The sequence below is a fragment of the Urocampus carinirostris genome, chromosome 20 (genome assembly GCF_059441175.1).
Source record: "Urocampus carinirostris isolate Australia breed hairy pipefish chromosome 20, RoL_Ucar_1.0, whole genome shotgun sequence".
NCBI classification, from domain to species: Eukaryota; Metazoa; Chordata; class Actinopteri; order Syngnathiformes; family Syngnathidae; genus Urocampus; species Urocampus carinirostris.
This window is the reverse complement of record NC_142368.1, coordinates 21,918,119-21,937,782: the sequence shown is the minus strand read 5'-3', so window position 1 is coordinate 21,937,782 and position 19,664 is coordinate 21,918,119. Positions and strand designations below refer to the sequence as shown.

The window sequence follows — 19,664 nt, the reverse complement described above, 5'->3', positions numbered from 1 at the left end:
TTCTGTGTTGAAACTTTGTCCAACTTAAACAAGAAACAGCATGTGATTTATTTTTTTTTTAAAATAAAACCCCCCAAAAACAAACTAATAAAACATTTAATTGGGGATGTTTGTTGTACAGTATTTTTCATATTGATACTTATCCTGAGGCGTCATTGATACTGATACTACTGGTACATGATGTATCATTTCCTCTATAAAAAGACTTAATATTTTGAAAGAAATATCTTCAAATCCCAACATACAATTTCCCCTTAATATTGCATTACACAAACTATTATACCTATAATTTCAGGGATATCATTATTAAATAAATTCTACAGGGCAGTTGAGTAGTTTTCTAATAGGCTTTTGACACTGATACTTAGCATCAGTACTCACCCGTCCTTAAATTTGAAACAGAGTTAGTCGGGCTTCTGTCATAGAGGACAATAAAAAAAAATCAATGATTACTGTGTTGATGCAAAAATTATATTCATAAGTATTTAGTTGTTGGTTATTTGAATATTGCGTTTAAGAAAAATATGTACCTTAAGGTAAAAGGTAACTCCAGGCTGAGCATAGCCCGCCGATTACGCTCCAAATTTAACTCGCCAGCAGAGAAAGCAAGGTGAATTAAAACAGGATGTTTATTATTTCAAACCAGTATTGCACATTCTTTTTTGTATTAGTTTAGATTTAGTTTAAAAATTGAATTAACTTTGTTCAATGGATGGTGGTTCTACTGGAAAATAGTTGACAAGACATTTCTTAGAGATAAAATATATGGTTGATTCATTAATGGTGTCGTTTAGGGGTACCATTTCGCCAGAATATAATATCTGCCTTCTTTTGCTTGGTTATCATAGCGATCAGGCTCTCGTCACACCCAACCTCGTTTGGAATTTGACTCCTTTGCCCCGCCCTACCTATTTTTGTGGCGCTGTAGATGTTCTCAATGGGGAAGACAGAGCCCAGGCTGTATAGGAGAATTTTGGCCAGTGCTGGTATGAGCTGCGTGGTGGTCACCAGAACGTTGACGCAGTTACTCCTGTGGGACCCGAGTACTATCAAGTAACTGTGAGATTCTTGTTTCTTAAGCGGCAAGCAGTGGGCAGTACCTGGAGCTGATGATGGAAAGCGACTTGAGGGCGTGAGTTAGCCAAGAGTCGGTTAGAGCTTCCACTTCGGCGCGGAGTTGCAACCAAGCGTCTCTCTTGGCGGGGCCCAGTAGACCTAAGACACAGCAGGGACTCAGAACTGTTGTTTCTTAACCAGTGTGCCGTGAAACCTTGTTTGGTGTATCAAAGTCAAGAGTCTGATCTAATCCAATTTTTGCTAAGGTGCTCTGCAGGGAGTATTGCGTTCCTGGAACCCAATTACTTTTCTCAGTAAGGAATACTGTTATGCGTTATTCATAACATTTTTTAACTTCACTGTCATTACAACATATTGCGTTAATTGGGGTTTTTAAGGGTTATTGTTCTATCTTCGTTATTCATTATCCATTATCCGTTATCGGTCAGTTCATAATACGCTACAAAGCCTAGGAGCCGGGACACTTACTCTCAGCCAAAAGGCCAAGCTAAGGTCCTAGCCCTAAAGCCTTGCTGCGATCATTGCTAATGCACCGTTCCCGGAGGTACTGCAATACCGGGCCGATGCGTGGAGTGGACAGAGCAAGCTCTTATTCCATCTCCGGATTGCAAAAATCTGATTCTGCTACTTTCAAAACGTACATCATGAATTACAACGTTTCCTTTTCTTTGAACCATTCCTCCTTTAAGTGATTGTCTGTGGTAGTTTACATTTGGTTACATTTTAGTTATACAGGAACTGTGAAATCAATGGTGCCCCCATAAGCACAGAATCTACAGTAAAAGAGTGCTGAAATTATCTGTTTTTATTCTTGCAATACACCATATGCCTGGACAAAAATAGAAAACGTCTTGGACATTACCCAAAACTGTAGAAGGACATATTCGAGTGGTTTGAAGACTAATTGAATATGGAGTGTCTCGGCTGTGTAAATTTGCAAGTTCTCAAGATTTACTTTTTAAATTGAGCAAATAGTAACGGTAACAAATTACTTTTTCACAATGACGCGCCCAACACTGCTAATGTTTGACTTTTGATTCCTTTGATAAGATAATGATGTCCATTATCTACACACGACCCTTTTTAATGGTACACCTACTTTAATAGTACAGCTACTGGGACCTGCTGTTATTAGATTACATTAGAGTGCTGTAATCATAATGTTTTTACTTCAAATGGATTACATTATTTTCTATAGAGGCCCAGAGAAGGAGTTACAGCTTTTTCTTTTTTTGTGTCATGGTCTGAAAGAGGAAATTAGAGTTCTCTTTCACATGTTTCAGGCTCTTTTAGGGAGAGGGATTGTTGTAATGTTGAAATGTGTCACTGCATAAATTGTTATGGTTGTATGAGTTTTGAGCTATAACACTTCTATTTTTTTTTTCAGTCGTTGATATCTACCTCATTTATTTAGGGTAAATAATGCACCTTATGATTATCCATATATTTAAATGTATTATCCACCTATTGAATTCACTTTATGTCTCAATGTACTGTATATTCATCAGTCTTCATATTGTCCTAAGTGGTGTTCTGATGTACTGTTGGATGGGTCCTGCCTTGAACCTTATCAAAACACCTGCATGATTCAGTCTAGACAAAGGACTTGTGTGAAGCTGGAATTTGGATGATTTTCATCTGATTTACGTTTTGTTTTTGTCATAGCCTGCCGTGTTCCACCTCTCTGGTATATAAATATTTGTCAAGCATTTTCAAAGTCATACATGAGAAAGGAAAATAACGCAGTACACAGGAACAGACTGACTTCTGGGTCAGTGGAGGATGAAAAAAAAATGTGGACATGCTTTTTATAATTGAATTTTGAAAATATTTTTCATAACACTCACTACTGGGGTTAAATATTCGTGGCATGTAAACCATCAAGCGTTTCTCTTCCAACGCCTGTCCACTGCTCTTACCCCCCACATTGTTTTTGTAGGTGCTATACAACTCTTTGACACGGCGGTAGCGGAAGGCCAGCTTCCTCATCCAGTCCACGCCGCCCCGGACGCCCGTAGCGAGGCACAGGTTGGCGCTGGTGGCAGCTGCATGGAAGCCATCAGTTGCAAAACTGTAAGTACTGCCCATGATGAGAAGGACATGTTCGATTTGAATGAAAATTTGGCTTTGTCGGAATATTAATGTAGAAATTGAGTTGATTCTCACCTTAAGTCTTGCCCGTTGTCATCGGATGAAACGTCATCGATGTGTACCTGATCACATTCCTAAACACACATGATTTGATGGATAAATGCAGTAGCTTTATATTTCCCCACTAGATGTCAGCGTTGGCTTTGTTGCCATGTGCAGAATGACCCCCTCAAATGATCCCAAATGCTTCCAAATTGCGCCTCACCTCCAAGTCGTTAAAGAATAAGTGCGAGTCGGCCAAGTTAAAGATCATCTCCTCCATCCTCAAGCCTAGCGTGACGGCCATAGGGGGATCCTGAGCAGGGGTGAAAAAAGAGCACCTATTGTAAGATTCTGTTCCCCCCAAATTTTTAAGACACCCCCATGCTCGCCAATGTGGACGATGACAGGCAAGTTGCACTTGTTCTGTCCCATCAACATTCCGTTAGGCTTGCTGTGTGCGTGTGAGGCTCAGCTGCAAAAACCATCATGCGCAATAGGTCAAGGGGGCCGCGCACTGTCAGTGAACCAGAATAGAAGCAAGCCAACTGATGGGGAAGAGTGAAAGTGGGCACAGGAGAAAAGCTGAGCATTCGAAGGGAATCTCAATTAAGGTTCTTCAACATTTTGAGTCTCATAATATTTTAGTGTGAAAGGCTGTAAATCAGCACAAAGTTGTCTTACATATAGTATGTTGGAAGTTCTGTCTTTATTATTCTTTGGATCTTTATCTTCTACGCAAAGTTTGTGCTGATCTCAAATACAGAGGAAAAAAACACTACAGGGATCTGTTTGCCATGGCAAGCACCTATGCATACAGATTACAATTGGCAACAGGTCCCTTAACTCTTTAAATTTCTACCCATTTGTAAGTTTGACCATCCGTCCGTCCGTTTATCCATCCGTGGGAGGGGTGGGCAATTACTCTGTGTCTCGGGCAACATAGGTTAAAAATATTTGGCAAGAGGGGAAAAAAGGTTTACTGCTTGAATTGACGTTTTCTATCTACCAATAGCCTTGAATCCAATACATTGGCAATACATGAGGCACAAAAGGTATTTTAGTCCTATCAATTTTTCCGATTTGCATTTATGCATATGCATGGAGGGACAAGAACATAGCAGTGATATCAAAAATCTGACTCATGCAAGCACTGGTTATTAACATCTTCCTCTACGCTTGCGAGACATGGACTCTTGCAGCAAAACTGGAAAAGAAAATCCATGTTACGGAGATGCGATGCAGCAGGAAACTAGGCATCAGCTACTTTCAGTACAACTGAGTCCTGCCACGTGCAGAAGTTTGCTGATGACACTGCTATCGTGGGATGTATCAGAAGTGGGCAGGAGGAGGAGTACAGGAAATGGATTCAGGACTTTGTCCAATGGAGCGATGCAAACCACCTGCACCTGAACCTGAACACCACCAAAACCAGGGAGATGGTGGTGGACTTCAGGAGAACTAGAACTCACCCGGTTCCTGTAATCATCAAAGGAGAACGTGTAGAACTTGTCCAGACCTACAAATACCTGGGTGTGCAGCTGGACAATAAACTGGACTGGACTGCCAACACAGAGGCTCTGTGTAGGAAAGGTCAAAGCCGACTTTACTTCCTCAGAAGGCTGGCGTCCTTCAACATCTGCAAAAAGCTCCTGAAAATATTCTATGAGACTGTTGTGGCAAGCGCCTTCTTCTATGCGGCAGCGTGTTGGAGAGGCAGCGTCAAGAAGAAGGATGCCTCTCGTCTCAATAAACTGGTGAGGAAAGCGAGCTCTGTTGTGGGCACAGAGCTGGACAGCCTGACAACAGTAGCTGAGAGACGGGGCACTGGAAAAGCTGCGGTCAATCATGGACAATTCATCACATCCACTACACAGCATGATCTCCAGACAGAAGAGCAGCTTCAGCGACAGACTGCTGTCACAGTCTTGTACCACGGACAGACTGAGGAGATCTTTTCTTCCTCATGCCATGAGGCTCTTTAACTCCACCCGGCGGAGTAAAGGCCCACATTAAACCACACCCCCCACATTGCATATTACCGTATTTTTATTGCAGTGTGTATTCTGTGTAGCCCTATCTATCTATATAACACGCTACATTGGGTATTAACACGTCACATTGGGTATTTGTGTATTGTATTCTTTTTGTTTTATTATTGTTTTGTTCTCCAGCGCAGGGATGCTGCAGGAAGTGTGAATTTCCCTGCGGGGATGAATAAAGTATCTATCTATCTATCTATCTATCTATCTATCTATCTATCTATCTATCTATCTATCTATCTATCTATCTATCTATCTATCTATCTATCTATCTACTTAGCCCATGTGACAAACAAAACAGTGCTCAACCCCATCAGGGGGCACATTGGACCGTACGAAGAACTCTTTTCAACTGTGTGGAGAAGGTCAGATCATCAGGACATAAGATAATTCTCAAGAATTTTGCCACAACCTAAAAACACTCCAGGAACCGTCAGAGGTGGAGAAAGCTGTGTCCTCATTGGTGCCACAGCGACTTGTGCGGTTAAGGGATGCATTAACCGTGAACCATAATGAATGCAGACATCTACATGTAGAAGTAAAATTAGCTTTCTTATCATTGATAATGCAGTTAACATCACTTGCAAAAATGGCACTCCAGGAAAAATACGGAAAATACTTTAAAATATGATAAAAAAGAATGGCAAGATAAATAGGCACAAATGTTTACAAAGTCACAATGACAACTTCATATATTTCTGTTCATTCATTTATTCATTATAATATTTATTATTTATATTTGTTTACAAATATATTAATTTCATCAATTTTTTCTTGAAAAACTCAGATTTAAAGCAAAATAGTGTACAAGGTCCCTGTTTTTAAAGATTAAATTTGATAAAATGCAATGAAAAAACTCAAAATGCAATACGGATAGCTCAGAAGTTATTTTCTTTGCTTGCCATTTGTTAAATATCTTGTTGAATAAAATAATAAATACATGATAAAAAAATACTTTACTGTATAGAAAAATGTAGCCAGCTCTTTGAATTTTGGCCTTGAGTGCAATGCTTTAAAAATACAAATCTTTATTCGCGGGGAGACACAAAACAACAACGGGAACCGGGAGTGTCACCAAAACAACATTTTGTTTTATTAGTTGAACATTATTTACCATTGTATTCATTATAAATACATTTTATACAATTTTCTTTCGGCAGGCTGCTGGTGGCCTGCGGGCCGTAGTTTGCTCACCCCTGAACTACAGTAGTGTATATTATAAGCTTTAATTCAAGAATAGCAAACTGATAGTCCGGATGTCAGAGTCTTCAAGCGTCAGTTAAGCCATAAGGAGACCACTTCCTTAGATGACCAATGGATTATGACACAGTGTGAGAATGGCGCTACTCTCTATTTGTCCTCATAAAATAAAGAAATATTATACGGAGCCAATGCATCACGGCGGCCTGTAGGAGAGAGGCTCCTCGGGTCCTGCGGTTGCTATGCCAACAGCGTAAACACTATTTTGGGAGAGGTGCGAACAGACACAGCTGCCACTATATCTCATGCAAGTGGGGCTTTGGGGGGTGGTGGTGGGTGCTCTTATTTTAAGGCATACTTTTAGCCGCATCGATGCAAATTGTTGGCCATCTCCCAACCGAGAGAGCAGAAGTCGACTTTATCGAGAGGATGTCTTGTAAGGATGATATCATTTGTTTGTTGGAGCCACTCTACTTCCTTCATCATGTTTTAGTATTGAGCATGACTTCCAAAAAGATAGACGGAAAAACAGTCAAAGAAGCTTTCTTTATTGTTTATAGACAGTGGTTTATTTACCTTATTTTATTAGATGGAAATAGCAATGTTTCCAATGAAATTTTGTGAGACCCTGGCGCGTGGGTCTGGGTAACATGAAAAGTAAATTGTGTACATTTTAACCCCTTAACGTTCCTGTAAACCTCGCCTAAAATCTTAATCCAAGACAAACCTTAAGAAAATTGAATGCTGTTCTTGAACCGTTCGGAGAATATAGACGGTTTTGGTCTCTTTCCAGAAGTTAATACTTACGAATAAACGCATGCTTATTTTGGGGTCAAATTTGACTACACAGTTTACAGTGAAGAAAATAAGTATTTGAACACCCTGCTATTTTACAATTTATCCTACTTAGAAATCATGGAGGGGTCTAAAATTTTCATCGTAGGTGCATGTCCACTGTGAGAGGGATAAACTAAAAAGAGAAGTCCAGGAATCAAAATGCATCATTTCTTAACGATTTATTTGTGTGATAGAGCTACAAATAGGTATTTGAACACATGAATGTTAATATTTGGTACTGTAGCCTCTGTTTGCTATTACAGAGATCAAAGATTTCCTGTAGTATTTCACCAGGTTGGCACACACTGCAGGAGGGATCTTGGCCCACTCCTCCTCACAGATCTTTTCTAGATCAGTCAGGTTTCACAGTAGGGATGGTGTTCTTCGGATTGTACTCTTCATTCTTCTTCCTCCAAACACGCTTAGAGGAATTATGACCAAAAAGTTCTATTTTGGTCTTATCTGACCACATAACATTCTCCTATGAGAACCTTTCGTGCCATGCATGACTTCAAATCATGACGTCTTAGTGTATTATCTACAGTAACCTTGGAAACGGTGGTCCCAGCTCTTTTTAGTTCATTGACCAACTCCTGTTGTGTAGTTCCGGTCTGCTTTCTCACCCTTCTCAGAATCATTGAGACCCCACAAGGTGATATCTTGCATGGGGCTTCACTCCAATTGAGATTGACCGCGTTTAGCTTCTTACATTTTCTAATGATTGCTCCAACAGTGGACCTTTTTTCACCAAGCTGCTTGGTAATTGCTCCGTAGCCCTTTCCAGCTTTGTGGAGGTGTACAATTTTGTCTCTGGTGTCTTTGGACAGCTCTTTGGTCTTCGCCATGTTACAAGTTCAAGTCTTACTGATTGTATAGGGTGTTCAGGTGTATTTGTGCAGCTTATGACCTCAAACAGGTGCATCTGATTCAGGATGATACATGAAGTGCAGGTGGATTTCTAATGGGCGGACTAACAGGTCTTTCAGGGTCAGATTCTAGATGATACACAGGTGTTTAAATACTTATTTGCAGCTGTATCACACAAGTAAATTGTTAAAAATGCATCGATTGTGATTTCTGGATTTTTTTTTTAGTTTATTGCTCTCACGGTGGACATGCACCTACGATAAATTCAAGAAGCTAGATCTATAATGAATGAGTGCCCTTGTATACTATTGAATACGTGATTTTACTTATTATGAAAGGCAATGACACAGCAATCAAGTCACACCCACAAAGCATCGTAAACAAGACGGGAATTTAATGCCCAAAAATCTGCTCATCTTTTAATTAGATCAAAAATAACTAGTGTTGTTCCGATGCCGATGATGTGCTTTTTTAATGTATTGTATCTGTATTAATAAAGGAAATCGCTGATAGAAATTTTAATTTTAATTTAATGTAATACCCATATTGGTGATTTGGTACAGTACAGTAACGCTGCTTTGTGATTACTGCTTTGCCAGGATACTGGTTCCTCTTGGTTGAAAGCAGATTTTTGTAAGCGGATTTTCACTTTTCGCGGGTGGTTTTGGTCCCCATTAACCGCGATAACCGAGGGATTACTGTATTTATATGTGTTTTTAATACTAGTATTTTGTCTTAAAGTACAGCATCTTTCACTAAGAGTGTGTGCTTTAGCACAGGGAGGGTTAGGGTTAGGGTCATTTATATAATTAGAAATCCAGATCTCTTTTTGATTAACTTTGCTTTTGTAAATAGTAAAAAAATATTATCATATTTTTTAATAATACAAATTTATGAGACCAATCAAACCATGGCGGCACATCACAATCTTCCAATTAATGGTAAATAGTAATAATAAGGGTTTTGGTATTGTATTTTTGTTGGTAAAAGGCAAGGTGAGGTCAGACCGACATTTTACGTGCCTTACCTTGCCGTATTTCTGTGCGTACGACCCTGTGAGCAGAGAATGGAATACGATGATGGTCTCGTCCAGGTCCCACACAAAAACCCTCTTGCCAAAGCAAAAGAAAACAATAAATAACACCTTTCACGTTGTAGTGTGGGCCACAAATTTTTCTTTGAAGGCGTTACCTCTAGGTCGCTGTCAGGCGGAGGTGATGGGTTGTTTTTGCGGGTCCTACCTCGCGATTTTGACCCACCACTCCGGCATGCTCGTTCGTCCAACTCCTTAATGGGTGTGGAAGGCCTCTGCACCGTTTCAAAGTCACCTAATGAAAAAAGTGAGAGAATGTCGCTAAAAGGAGGCTAACTGGCAAAAAAAACAAAAAAAAAACACAAAGAGAGCCCCCAACGGGGCTAACCAGGACAGAGCATCGAAGGTGGTGGCAGTGAGCAGCCAGGCTAACCTGGAGCTGACAACGAAAAGCGGCAACGGCAATGTACACGAAGCCGTCCAGGAATTAACAACACAGCAAAACCGGCTCCAACACGAGGCTAGGAGATGTGGTGAGCTGCCAAAATATTTGGGAACTAAAAGTGGCAACGGTTACAGCAGTAAACACGCAGGCCGGTTGGGAATGAACTGAGGGACACAGAAAAATCGACTCTAATGCCAGGCTAGACGGCAAAACAACACACGGTGGGCAGCCAACGACTGCCAACCAGGAGCAAACTAAACAGGAAAGCCCTGACGCTAACTAGGAGCTAGGTGGACAAAATTATACAAACCGCGACACACAAGGCAGCGACAGGGTAAGCAAAACTCCAATTTTTCAAAGTAGAAATAAGCAGTATGCAATCGCTGTTTAATACAATCACTGTGAGAGATTTGGGACCAAATTTCTTTGTGTGGAATATTTTGCAGCATATTTGCATATATGTGGGGAGGAACACAACACATTCTGTGCCCAACTGAAAAATGTCTGTTTGGGAATACCTCTAGGTTTGTTTTTTCCTTTTTTTTCCTTTCAAGATGCTGTTCTAATCTGTAGCTCGTTTGCATGATTATCCGGCAAAGGCCAGATGCTTCCCACCATACTGCGGTAACTCGAACCCAAGCGAGCTTGGCCTCCTGTATTGTTATGTCTCAATCAGAGCAGGGGTGAAATAGGGGGAGGCAGACAGCCCAAATGAAAATGAGTGAGAGTGCGACGATAAGCTCTTCCATGATAAGCTCAGCCAAGATAAACCAAAGTGAGGGAGAAAAAAGGGTTTGAATGTGGTTAAGATTAGCAAAAGTATTGGAACACACTGGAAGTTATGATGGAGGACGAAGAATCTTCTACCAGACAAAAAAAATCTTCCATTCAGCCTTTATCAGGGTTTTTACACATTTTTAATGGCCAAATTCAAAGACTTTTTAGGAACTTTCAAAGTCATTTTTTCAAATTCTCAAGAACCATTAAACAAGGAAATCCAGTGTGAATAATATATTTTGCACAGCCAAAAATATATCTGTGATTTACTTATGCAATTTTCGATCTTGCGTGTTCATTTATCAAAAAATATGATTTTTTAGATCTTGAGTAAATCATGAATGTATTTGTGGATCTGAACTATACATTTTTTTTGAGAGAAATCTCTCCCCATATAGGTTTTTGGTAAAAATGATAGAATAGTAATATGTAGCTCAGATTTCCAGTAGCAGGAACTTTTTTCCATTACATTAACCACTGGAAAACACTAATTCTTTGCATAGTCCATAATAAATGTCTAAAATTGATACGTAATCCTTGCACTGATACACATTTCCTAGTGCCCTGTTTAGGTATAGCAGGGGTAGGGAACCTATGGCTCGGGAGCCATATATGGCTCTTTTCATGAGTACGTGTGGCTCCGAAATAAAATGTAATTATTGCACATCTCTCTGTGGCGTTCCAAAGTCAAGTGATTTCATCCCGATTTTGGTCCATATAAAGCTGAAGCAATTTAATGCAGAAGTGTGATAAGAAACCATTTAAACTGATAAATAAAAATGCTGGCAAACGACTTTGATTGGGTGAGCAGTACAGGTGGGCGGATCCCTGCACACAGCGCAAGGCACTTCCTCCTCTCTCTCTCGCTCAGTGCAGTCTACATCGAAAGTGAATATGACGATCTGCTTATCGTTTGCAGTAATTTGTGACATTTTTACAAAAGAACGTGCATGCATTGTTTTGAAACCGTTATTAAGGACAAATTTCAAGGAAAAAAAATGCCTCAACACTCTTAACTGAAGGTGGAAGACAAATTGTAAATGGCATATTTACATTGATTTGGGACACAGGATTTGGCATTATTATCATTTCATGCATTTGTTTAAATCATCAAATGACACACAGTGAAATGAAATTTGCTGATAAATTAGCTTTTGTCTAGAGAACGTGTTTGGCAGTTTTTTCAATTTTGTCTGAAACTATATGATGTGCCTCTCTCAATTTCTTTTTAAAACATTTTTTGCTTTTATGGCTCTTTGGGTCAAAAAGGTTTGTGAATTTCCCTTCGGGGATGAATAAAGTATCTATCTATCTATCTATCTATCTATCTATCTATCTTGGGCGCAGCCTGTAGGTGGCAATGACAGTTCATAGGACAATGCCATACAAACTAATTCCAGCTGCTGTTAATCACGAGGAAGGAGAAAAGCCACGATGAAGCAAAGCAACCACAAAGCAGGTTAAGCTCCATTCTTAAATAGACTTGTTGAAAACATGGCAACAATTTCAAGCATTTACAAGCACTTCAACCAAAATTCAAGCAATTTTCAATCCTTGAAAACACACCATTAAAAGTCAAGCGTTTTTAAGGATTTCAAGCACCTGTACTAACTATGCCTTACTTTTCATGAATGACCATTCAGATAAAAAAAAAAAAAACCCAAATAGTTTTCTGAAAAGTCCCACCCACCTGGGTGAAGTTCTGGTGCCTGACCCGTCATGGCAGGCGTGGGGTCCTGCAGCTGGTAGGCGGCCACTGTAGTGCCGGTGCCGTCCATGCTGCTGGGGGTCATATATGTCCCATACGTGGAGGTGGAGTAATACTGGGCATACTGGTTTTGGCCAAAGCTTGCATACGAGGGATATTCCTGCAGACAGAACAAGATCCCAAGGGCTGTTTTGCGACTTTTTAACAAGATACCATTCCCTTCGATGTAATCTCGTGTTCCATCCTTTCGGATTTCTTTAACATTTTCTAACGGCCAGTTTTGATGGATTTTACGGACCCGGCGGATAAGGCGCTTTTACGAGTCCTCCAACTAAATCTGCGAGGCTTTGTAAACCAGAGCATGCCACACAAACACGCACGCATTAAAGCCCCATTTGAAGCCTTTTTACTGCCTAAGATAAAATCCACCCAACAGACGCGGCCAAATATTCCCAACAAAGTCTGTGTGTCCCTATTGTAAAATCCTTGTATTATTTGATTTCCGCGTCTGTAAAAATACTTGTTTTTTTTCCTTCTCGGGGCCTTAACTGCTATTGCAAATGTCTCTTTGAGGAAAAACAAAGCTTTAGCTCGTTGGATGACGTTGCTTGGATCGACTTGAGAAACATCTGCTCAGACGTTAACAAACGCCAAGAGAAATTGCGTGGGAAAGTTCAATTTACGTTTTTTCGAGTTACTCCACCGTGCACTGGAGGTCTTTTGGACTAAGGATTTTGGTCTAAATATGATCTGATCCATTTTCAGCATTATTTAGTCCAGAAATAGGGATCCAACCATGGGTTGTGTTTATCCCTTCAAACGTGGACAAAATTTAGTCAAAAATAGACATTGTTGTGTTTTCCTCGTTTAATGAGGTCTAGATTTAGCCTCCCAAAAGACATCTATTTCATTTATTTAGAAGATGTTTCCTCAACTTTCACTTTCACTGAGTACAAATATAAAAAAGGGTTGTATTCAGTGTTAAAGTTCTGTCTCAGTTAACTTAACAATTTTTGTATTTTTTATTTCAAAATTGCTGAATTTTCACATCATGAAGATCATTAATACAATACATTAATATGAAACGTATTACTTTGTTGGCATCTGCAAACGCAGAATGAGGCTCACATCTCTCTTGCCTCATGGCAGAGGACAATAGTGAGACCAAGGATTCTGATTGGGCGCACACCACAGCCCCAAACAATGGAATTTGTGAGCAAGTAAAGCCATCCAGTCATTTCTTTTTTGTTGGACTATATTTCATAATGGTGGATTACCTATCTATTGGTGTTTTCTTAAAGAAGAGCACGTAGACTTCATTTATATGTTAGGGTAGGACAAAAAAATCATTTTTTTGTTTTTTATTTATGTTTTTTTTTAAGATCAATAAGCTGTAAGTTCATTCATTTGTAAATCTGACTGTGCCTTAGCAGCCATGAACCCCACCACACATAAATGTAAATGGTCTGCATTTATATAGCGCTTTTCAGGTCAATGAAGACCTCCCAAAGCGCTTCACACTTACACACCTATAGCGCCTTTAGCCATGCAAGGCCTACCCCCTTAACTACTGCCGCCACGTCACCACTCAGTGGGATGTTTAAAGTAGAGTGGAGGAAACGTTTCTTTCATTTATTTTTGTATTACTGCCTCAGCTCCTATCTAATATTCACCCAGTATCGTGATTAATAGGTCAGCTATAGCCCTGGATCAGCTAAAGAATCTACAACCTGCTACCTGCTGAGTTGCGGTGTAGTTGGCGGGGCTGGACACAGAATTGTTGGAGGCGTAGAGGCCTGAGGAAGGTGTGAAACTTGAGCCTGGAAGGAGAATCACAAAAAGAATTAGTATGGAAAGTAAAACTTGGCAAAGCCTTCTCTGATTTAGGTTTTGGTTGCGACCTGGCATCTGGTAAGGCGAGTAGGCTGTCTGTCCCGGCTGGGGCGTGGTGAAGCCTGGACTGTAGCTGAGGCCCGTCTGGAGGGGAGATTGACTCTGGGCCAGACCGCTCTCTGTCTTGATGCCCGGGAGCATCACACCCAAGTCTGAATAACAAACACAAATTTATTTTTCTTTCCATTAAAAAAAAAAAAGAAGAAAAAAGTAAAAAATCAAGCTACCATAGCTGGAGAGACCATAAGCTTGTCCCGTTTGCGAGTATGTGTATACAGTGGACTGCTGCATGTTGCCAAATTGCGGCTGTCCGGCGTACGTCGGCATGGAGGGGGCAGGTGGTGTGGACAGGATGTGAGGGTATGGCCTGCAGCAGGGATTTAACCAAAACTTTAGCACTGACATACTTGCAGAAGGCAGAAAATCCGTTTACTTACTTGGAAGGGTAAAGAGGGGGAGAGTACTGATGTGCTGAGCGAGGACTGTATCCACTGCTAGTAATGACTGGAAAATAAATAACAAACCTGGGTTTTTCCTGGCTCAAACTGAGGCAAGGGTGGTGCCAACCAAACTAGGGATGAGCGAGTATAAATACGGGTTATAGGTGTCGTACTAGCCAAATGCTTGCAAAATTGGTCATAATCAGAAACTAAGAATTAGGAATCATATGTCCAATCCTCCATTCAGGTTCCTGTTTCTCTGTAGGTTCCCTCTTTATGACTCTCTCCTCGCCATGAATTTTCTTCCTCACAGTTGCGGTCACTTCTCTTGATTTCCCTCCTATCATGACTCTCCCTCCTCACCATTGAAATACTGTGACTCCTTGGCTCTATGCTAGTTCTTGTCTTCTATATCATGCCCCAAGCACTCATGTCTTTGGCTTTTGTTATTCCAGTGTACAAACCCTTGCCTGGCCTTCCTGATCACGAGTAATCACTGACAAACTCTTGGACTGCCGCCTCCACAGGTTTGGATTCACTGGAACGCTGACCCTGATCAAATCTCATGATTGTTGCCTTGCTACCTGAGTTCCCGTGTACCGAACCCTGCCCAGATAAAAGACTTTCAGGGTTCTTATATTACGGAATAAAAAATGGACGGGAAAATAATGTACAGGGATTTACAAGACTTTTTAAAGGGCTTTACTAATGCTATCAACATTTGTTTGCTACAATATTCCTGTGCATTTTACATTAACATCCAACATCATTTAAAGGAGTAATACACTTGTAAAAATCTGCTGTTTATTATTTAAAGGACTCTACAAGCTAAACTTAACAAGTTAAAAATATTGGTGTAATATTTTACTGTTATTTTAGGTGCATGTTAAAATCATTACCAGAAAAGCTGACGTCCATTGGCTCCCTGTCCATTTAAGATGTGACTTTATATACTGAGATACCAAAATTTGCATGATTCTGGCTCTTTCTTATCTTTTAGATTTAGTTGAAATGTATGTTCCTGCAGAGGCTCCACTCACGAAACGCTAGACTTGTAGTGATCCCAAGAGCCAAAAAGAAATCTGCAAGCTCCAGCGTTCTCCATTTGTGGCCCAGTACAAAGATCAGCTGCTCTCACCCAGTCTAAAATACATAGAGGGCTTGCAATACTGTAGCAGATCCACCTCTTTGACCTGTTGTCCTCAGGTAGTACAGGTCCCTCAAAACTAGGAAAAACAGGCTCAGAGACAGCCCAGGGCCATCACAACCCTAAACAAACGCACAAAACTGTGAAAACATATCTTGCGCCAATTTTGGGTTTATTTCTATTTTTGTTGAAACTGAAAAGAAATATGAATGAATATATATATATATATATATATATATATATATATATATATATATATATATATATATATATATATATATATATATATATATATATATATATATATATATATATATATATATATACATACACAGTCGTATGCAAAAGTTTGGACACCCCTGATCATTTTCAAGATTTTCCTTTATAAATGATTGATTATCACTGGTTGATTGGCCGATGATGGATGGAAGCATGATCATAGTCACAAAACATCCCTTTTGAGATTTTAGACAGAATATCCAATTAAAAAGCTTCTGTTTTTTCTTGTGTGGCCGCGAACTGAAAGTTTTGCTCACACTTTACTCTTTAACTGTGTATTTTGCGAATTTGGGTTACCTGAGCCAGCGTACGAGTCCAGTACTGCATCACCTGTCGTGGTCACTGCATCGCTGTTGTTCATCGGCTCTGTTTTCACTTGAAAGAAAAGAATTTAAGACTTAGTTGAGGTTGTGTAGAGGGTGTAAAACATGCACACCCATAAACATGTATTTCTCAGTTAAGTTTTATGTTTTTGGAGTTTTATTTATGGTATATTGAACTATACTACATGGTGGAAATGTGTGTGTGTGTGTGTGCGCTTCCTTTTAAAATCTCATGTATAGAATGCAATTTGCTGATTAAAGCGTGATCTAATTGACCACAAAAATATTTTGATGTGGAACATTGACTTAGTCAATCGGTTGAAATGCTAATCATTGGTTTTACCTTCTTGTAAAACACAGAATACACAACATACAGTATTGTATATTATTGTATGTACAGGTATACAAATAAAAATAATTTATAAAGAGCACTGTAAACTGGAGATCAAATTTAGAGAACAACTTGTAAAAAAATTGAATAATTTTGAAATAATACCATCTTCACTGTTCCACAGTTAAATGACATTTGATTGTGTGTATACCATGGCACTAAAACACTTTTTTCAAACTAAAAGACTAAAGGCATTTCACGAAAAAATAAAAAATAATTCATAAATGCACTGATCAAAATTAGGTAACAGCACAGGAAAACAATCTGAAGGTTACGGTCAGCAATCAGTAAAAAGTGTATAGGCCTCTGTTGTCAATGACAGCACGTTTTCAACCACAGGATAGCACTAGTCTATCACAAGGACGGCTCTGGTGGGATTTTGGTCCATTCTTCTTCCTGCCACCTCCAGGGATTGTAGTGGATTTCTGGACCAGAATTTTCCAAAGGTTTTCTATTGGGTTGAGATCAGAATTCTAGGCAGGCCATGCCATTAATTCAATGTTTTCAACTTCAAGGAAGTTCTTTACCCAATTTGCTGTGTGATATGGAGAATTGTCCTGCATGAAGACTGCAGGCTGATTGGGTGCTGAACACAAGTAATGAACCATGCGCTGTTGAAGAAGGTTTTAAAACACATTTGCATTCACTCGGCCATGTAACTGTACAAGAGGCCCAACTTCTGCTACAGAAAAAATGCCCCAAACCATGTCACTTTCTCTTCCATCTTTCACTGACTTTTATTTATTTTTTTTTATTTTTTTTAAACACACTTTGGGTTTAGTCTTTCTTCAACGTGTCTACAAAAATAATGCTGCCCACCAGACAAAAATAAATTATATTTGCCTTAATCACTGAAGTAAATTCAGGACCAGTTCTCCTCTGTCCACAGAACATGCTCCTCAGCAAAACTCAGTCTAGGGTTTTTTCTCGAATGAGAGGTTTGCCTACTGCAGTGTGGGCCTTCAGTCCAAATGCTCTTAAAACGGCAAGGCACTGTAGGGCGAGACAGATCCTTACCATGTTTAGCACTGAACATGTGAGCGATTCCAGCTGCAGTATTGAAACCATTACCCATTGACATCGTCCGCATTGACCTGTCCTCTCTTGCATTTGTTTTTCGGAGAAGACCAGCCTTCTTGGGTGACTTGAATCATTTTGTAGTTTTGTAAAATTTCATATTCTTAAAATCATGATTTGGAACGATCAAATTGTCCTGCTATGGCTGATAGGGTCATCCCTTTCATTTTTATCAGCACAACCTGCTGCCGGAGCCTTTCAGTCACTTAAGAACGGCCCGCCATCTTGCAAAGTCAGTGAAACTGGCAGTTAGAAGGCCAGTTAAATAGTGATTGACAGACAATCAAAGAAATTAGCACCATGTGCTACATTAGCCCAATTAAGTGAAAGGCACCTGAAAATGTTCTCTAATTTCAATCAGCGTATTTTTGGTTGAAACTTCTTCAAATTTTTCTGAAAAAAAGTATTGTTGTTTCATGGTATAGACACAACAAAATGTACTTTAAACTGTTGAGCAGTAAAGATGACCTTTTTGTTTGTAAATTGTTCTGTAATTTTGATATACGCTCATAGTTGGGAGTGTATGTCAAAGTTACACAGTTGATAAATAAAAATCATGAACCACAAGAGCAGCGGTGTGGAAACCTATTTCCTACTAGTGAGAAAATAAATCAGGTTTCCTGGGCTTTTCAGGATTTACATTTATCTTAAAATTACATGCAACAGCTGAAGTTTCCCCACCACAGGCTTCTCAAAGGTTTTTCATTCCAAAACACATGCACACAGTAATACAATCAACAGATGGCAAAAAAATAAATAAATCACAACCTCCAAAGTAGAGGTGGGCGAAATGACGATATTAAATTGTTAAAGATCGTTAAATAGTCTCGAGGGTCTATTAGATTACTTTCTAGCTGTACCTAGCCTTGATGTAGAGCATGTATTTGCTGACATGCCCGCTAATAGCATTATCAAATAGCATCGCTTTAATGGCATTGCATCACTTTAGCTGCTAGTGTACCTTTAGCAATTACCGTTTACTATTATAACCACTAGCGCCACGCACTTGGTTACTAATTTTACCAGTGCCAATAGCATTAATGCCAAGTGTTTAATTATGCACATTTTGATCTAAATTTGATTCAAAATCTGTTCAGAAAGTTAGGGAATTGTGCATCAAGATTGTGATTTTCTTTTGAAAATGTTTAGATATATTTCGATATATTGCCCACTTCCACTTTAAAGAAATATTTGCCAATTCAGCAAACAATAAACACAAAACCTTAGGATAAAAATTCAAATCTCCAAAGGTTTTACGAGTTGCTGTCAGTTCACAAGCATGCACCTCTGTACCATAGTCTTTGGACGTTGGCGTGGGGGTCGGGCTACTGCAGCCAAGCAGCCAATCAGCCGTGTTTAGAACGGTCATGTTTTCACCTACGAAATGCAATATGGGAAGGGGTGAAGGCAACGATGCGGGGAGATCTTAAAAACTGAGGCTAAACTTCAAGTCTGAAAATCAGGGTGCTCCTCATTTTGGATTTTTCATCAGCTAAGGCCTGAATATGGTGTAAAACCACGAGAAAATGCTTCTTGTGTGTCTGGGGGTAGAGCTGACTGATTAGCGGGATCTCCATCCTTTCTTTGTTGCATTCTCCATACTTTTAACTCAAATACTTGGATTGGCCCAAATGACATCTGAAACTGAATTGGAATTAAATTACCTATAAATAAAATGAGATCCGAAATACAGTTTATGAACAGATGTGACAAACAGGTATCACTCTCTCGATGTTTTACACCCTAAGGCAGTCTTTTGAACTCGAATTTCAAAAGCACTTTTAAAAAAAACTTTTTAAAAGCACAGCTCTGGTTGCTCATATTCACTATTCATGGATTCCTTAACAGCTTAGGTCATCGGTGCACCACTGATGACCCAACTGTAGACATCTTTCCCCATGGCTGATGGTTTCTGGCCTGTTTCTTTTTCTGTCTTCCTCTCCTTCATCTTTGGACGGTGCCTTGGAGAATTATCTTGGCCAGTCCTGATGACCTTGT

At 39.6% G+C, this 19,664-nt stretch overlaps 1 protein-coding gene and 1 pseudogene across 5 annotated transcripts in view; both read right to left on the bottom strand.

Annotated features, from left to right (window-relative positions):
• The window catches only part of eya4 (EYA transcriptional coactivator and phosphatase 4), an 81,912-nt gene that overhangs the window by 6,443 nt on the left and 55,805 nt on the right, over positions 1–19,664 (bottom strand). For 4 of the 5 annotated variants that reach the window (XR_015848246.1, XM_088324768.1, XM_088324767.1 and 1 more), the window contains 14 exons: positions 18,960–19,043; positions 16,173–16,250; positions 14,447–14,513; positions 14,237–14,376; positions 14,018–14,161; positions 13,854–13,936; positions 12,099–12,276; positions 9,345–9,481; positions 9,181–9,264; positions 3,434–3,523; positions 3,244–3,302; positions 2,997–3,157; positions 1,101–1,215; positions 909–1,030 (listed from right to left, as the gene is read on the bottom strand). Coding sequence is in view for 4 of the 5 variants with exons in the window: in XM_088324768.1 (XP_088180894.1) it covers positions 909–1,030; positions 1,101–1,215; positions 2,997–3,157; positions 3,244–3,302; positions 3,434–3,523; positions 9,181–9,264; positions 9,345–9,481; positions 12,099–12,276; positions 13,854–13,936; positions 14,018–14,161; positions 14,237–14,376; positions 14,447–14,513; positions 16,173–16,250; positions 18,960–19,043 (1,542 nt within the window). In the remaining variant the exon portion in view is untranslated. The remainder of the gene's footprint in view (positions 1–908; positions 1,031–1,100; positions 1,216–2,996; positions 3,158–3,243; positions 3,303–3,433; positions 3,524–9,180; positions 9,265–9,344; positions 9,482–12,098; positions 12,277–13,853; positions 13,937–14,017; positions 14,162–14,236; positions 14,377–14,446; positions 14,514–16,172; positions 16,251–18,959; positions 19,044–19,664) is intronic. The other variant, XM_088324769.1, reaches the window with a different exon arrangement.
• LOC148346586 (U2 spliceosomal RNA) lies at positions 1,607–1,698 on the bottom strand (annotated as a pseudogene).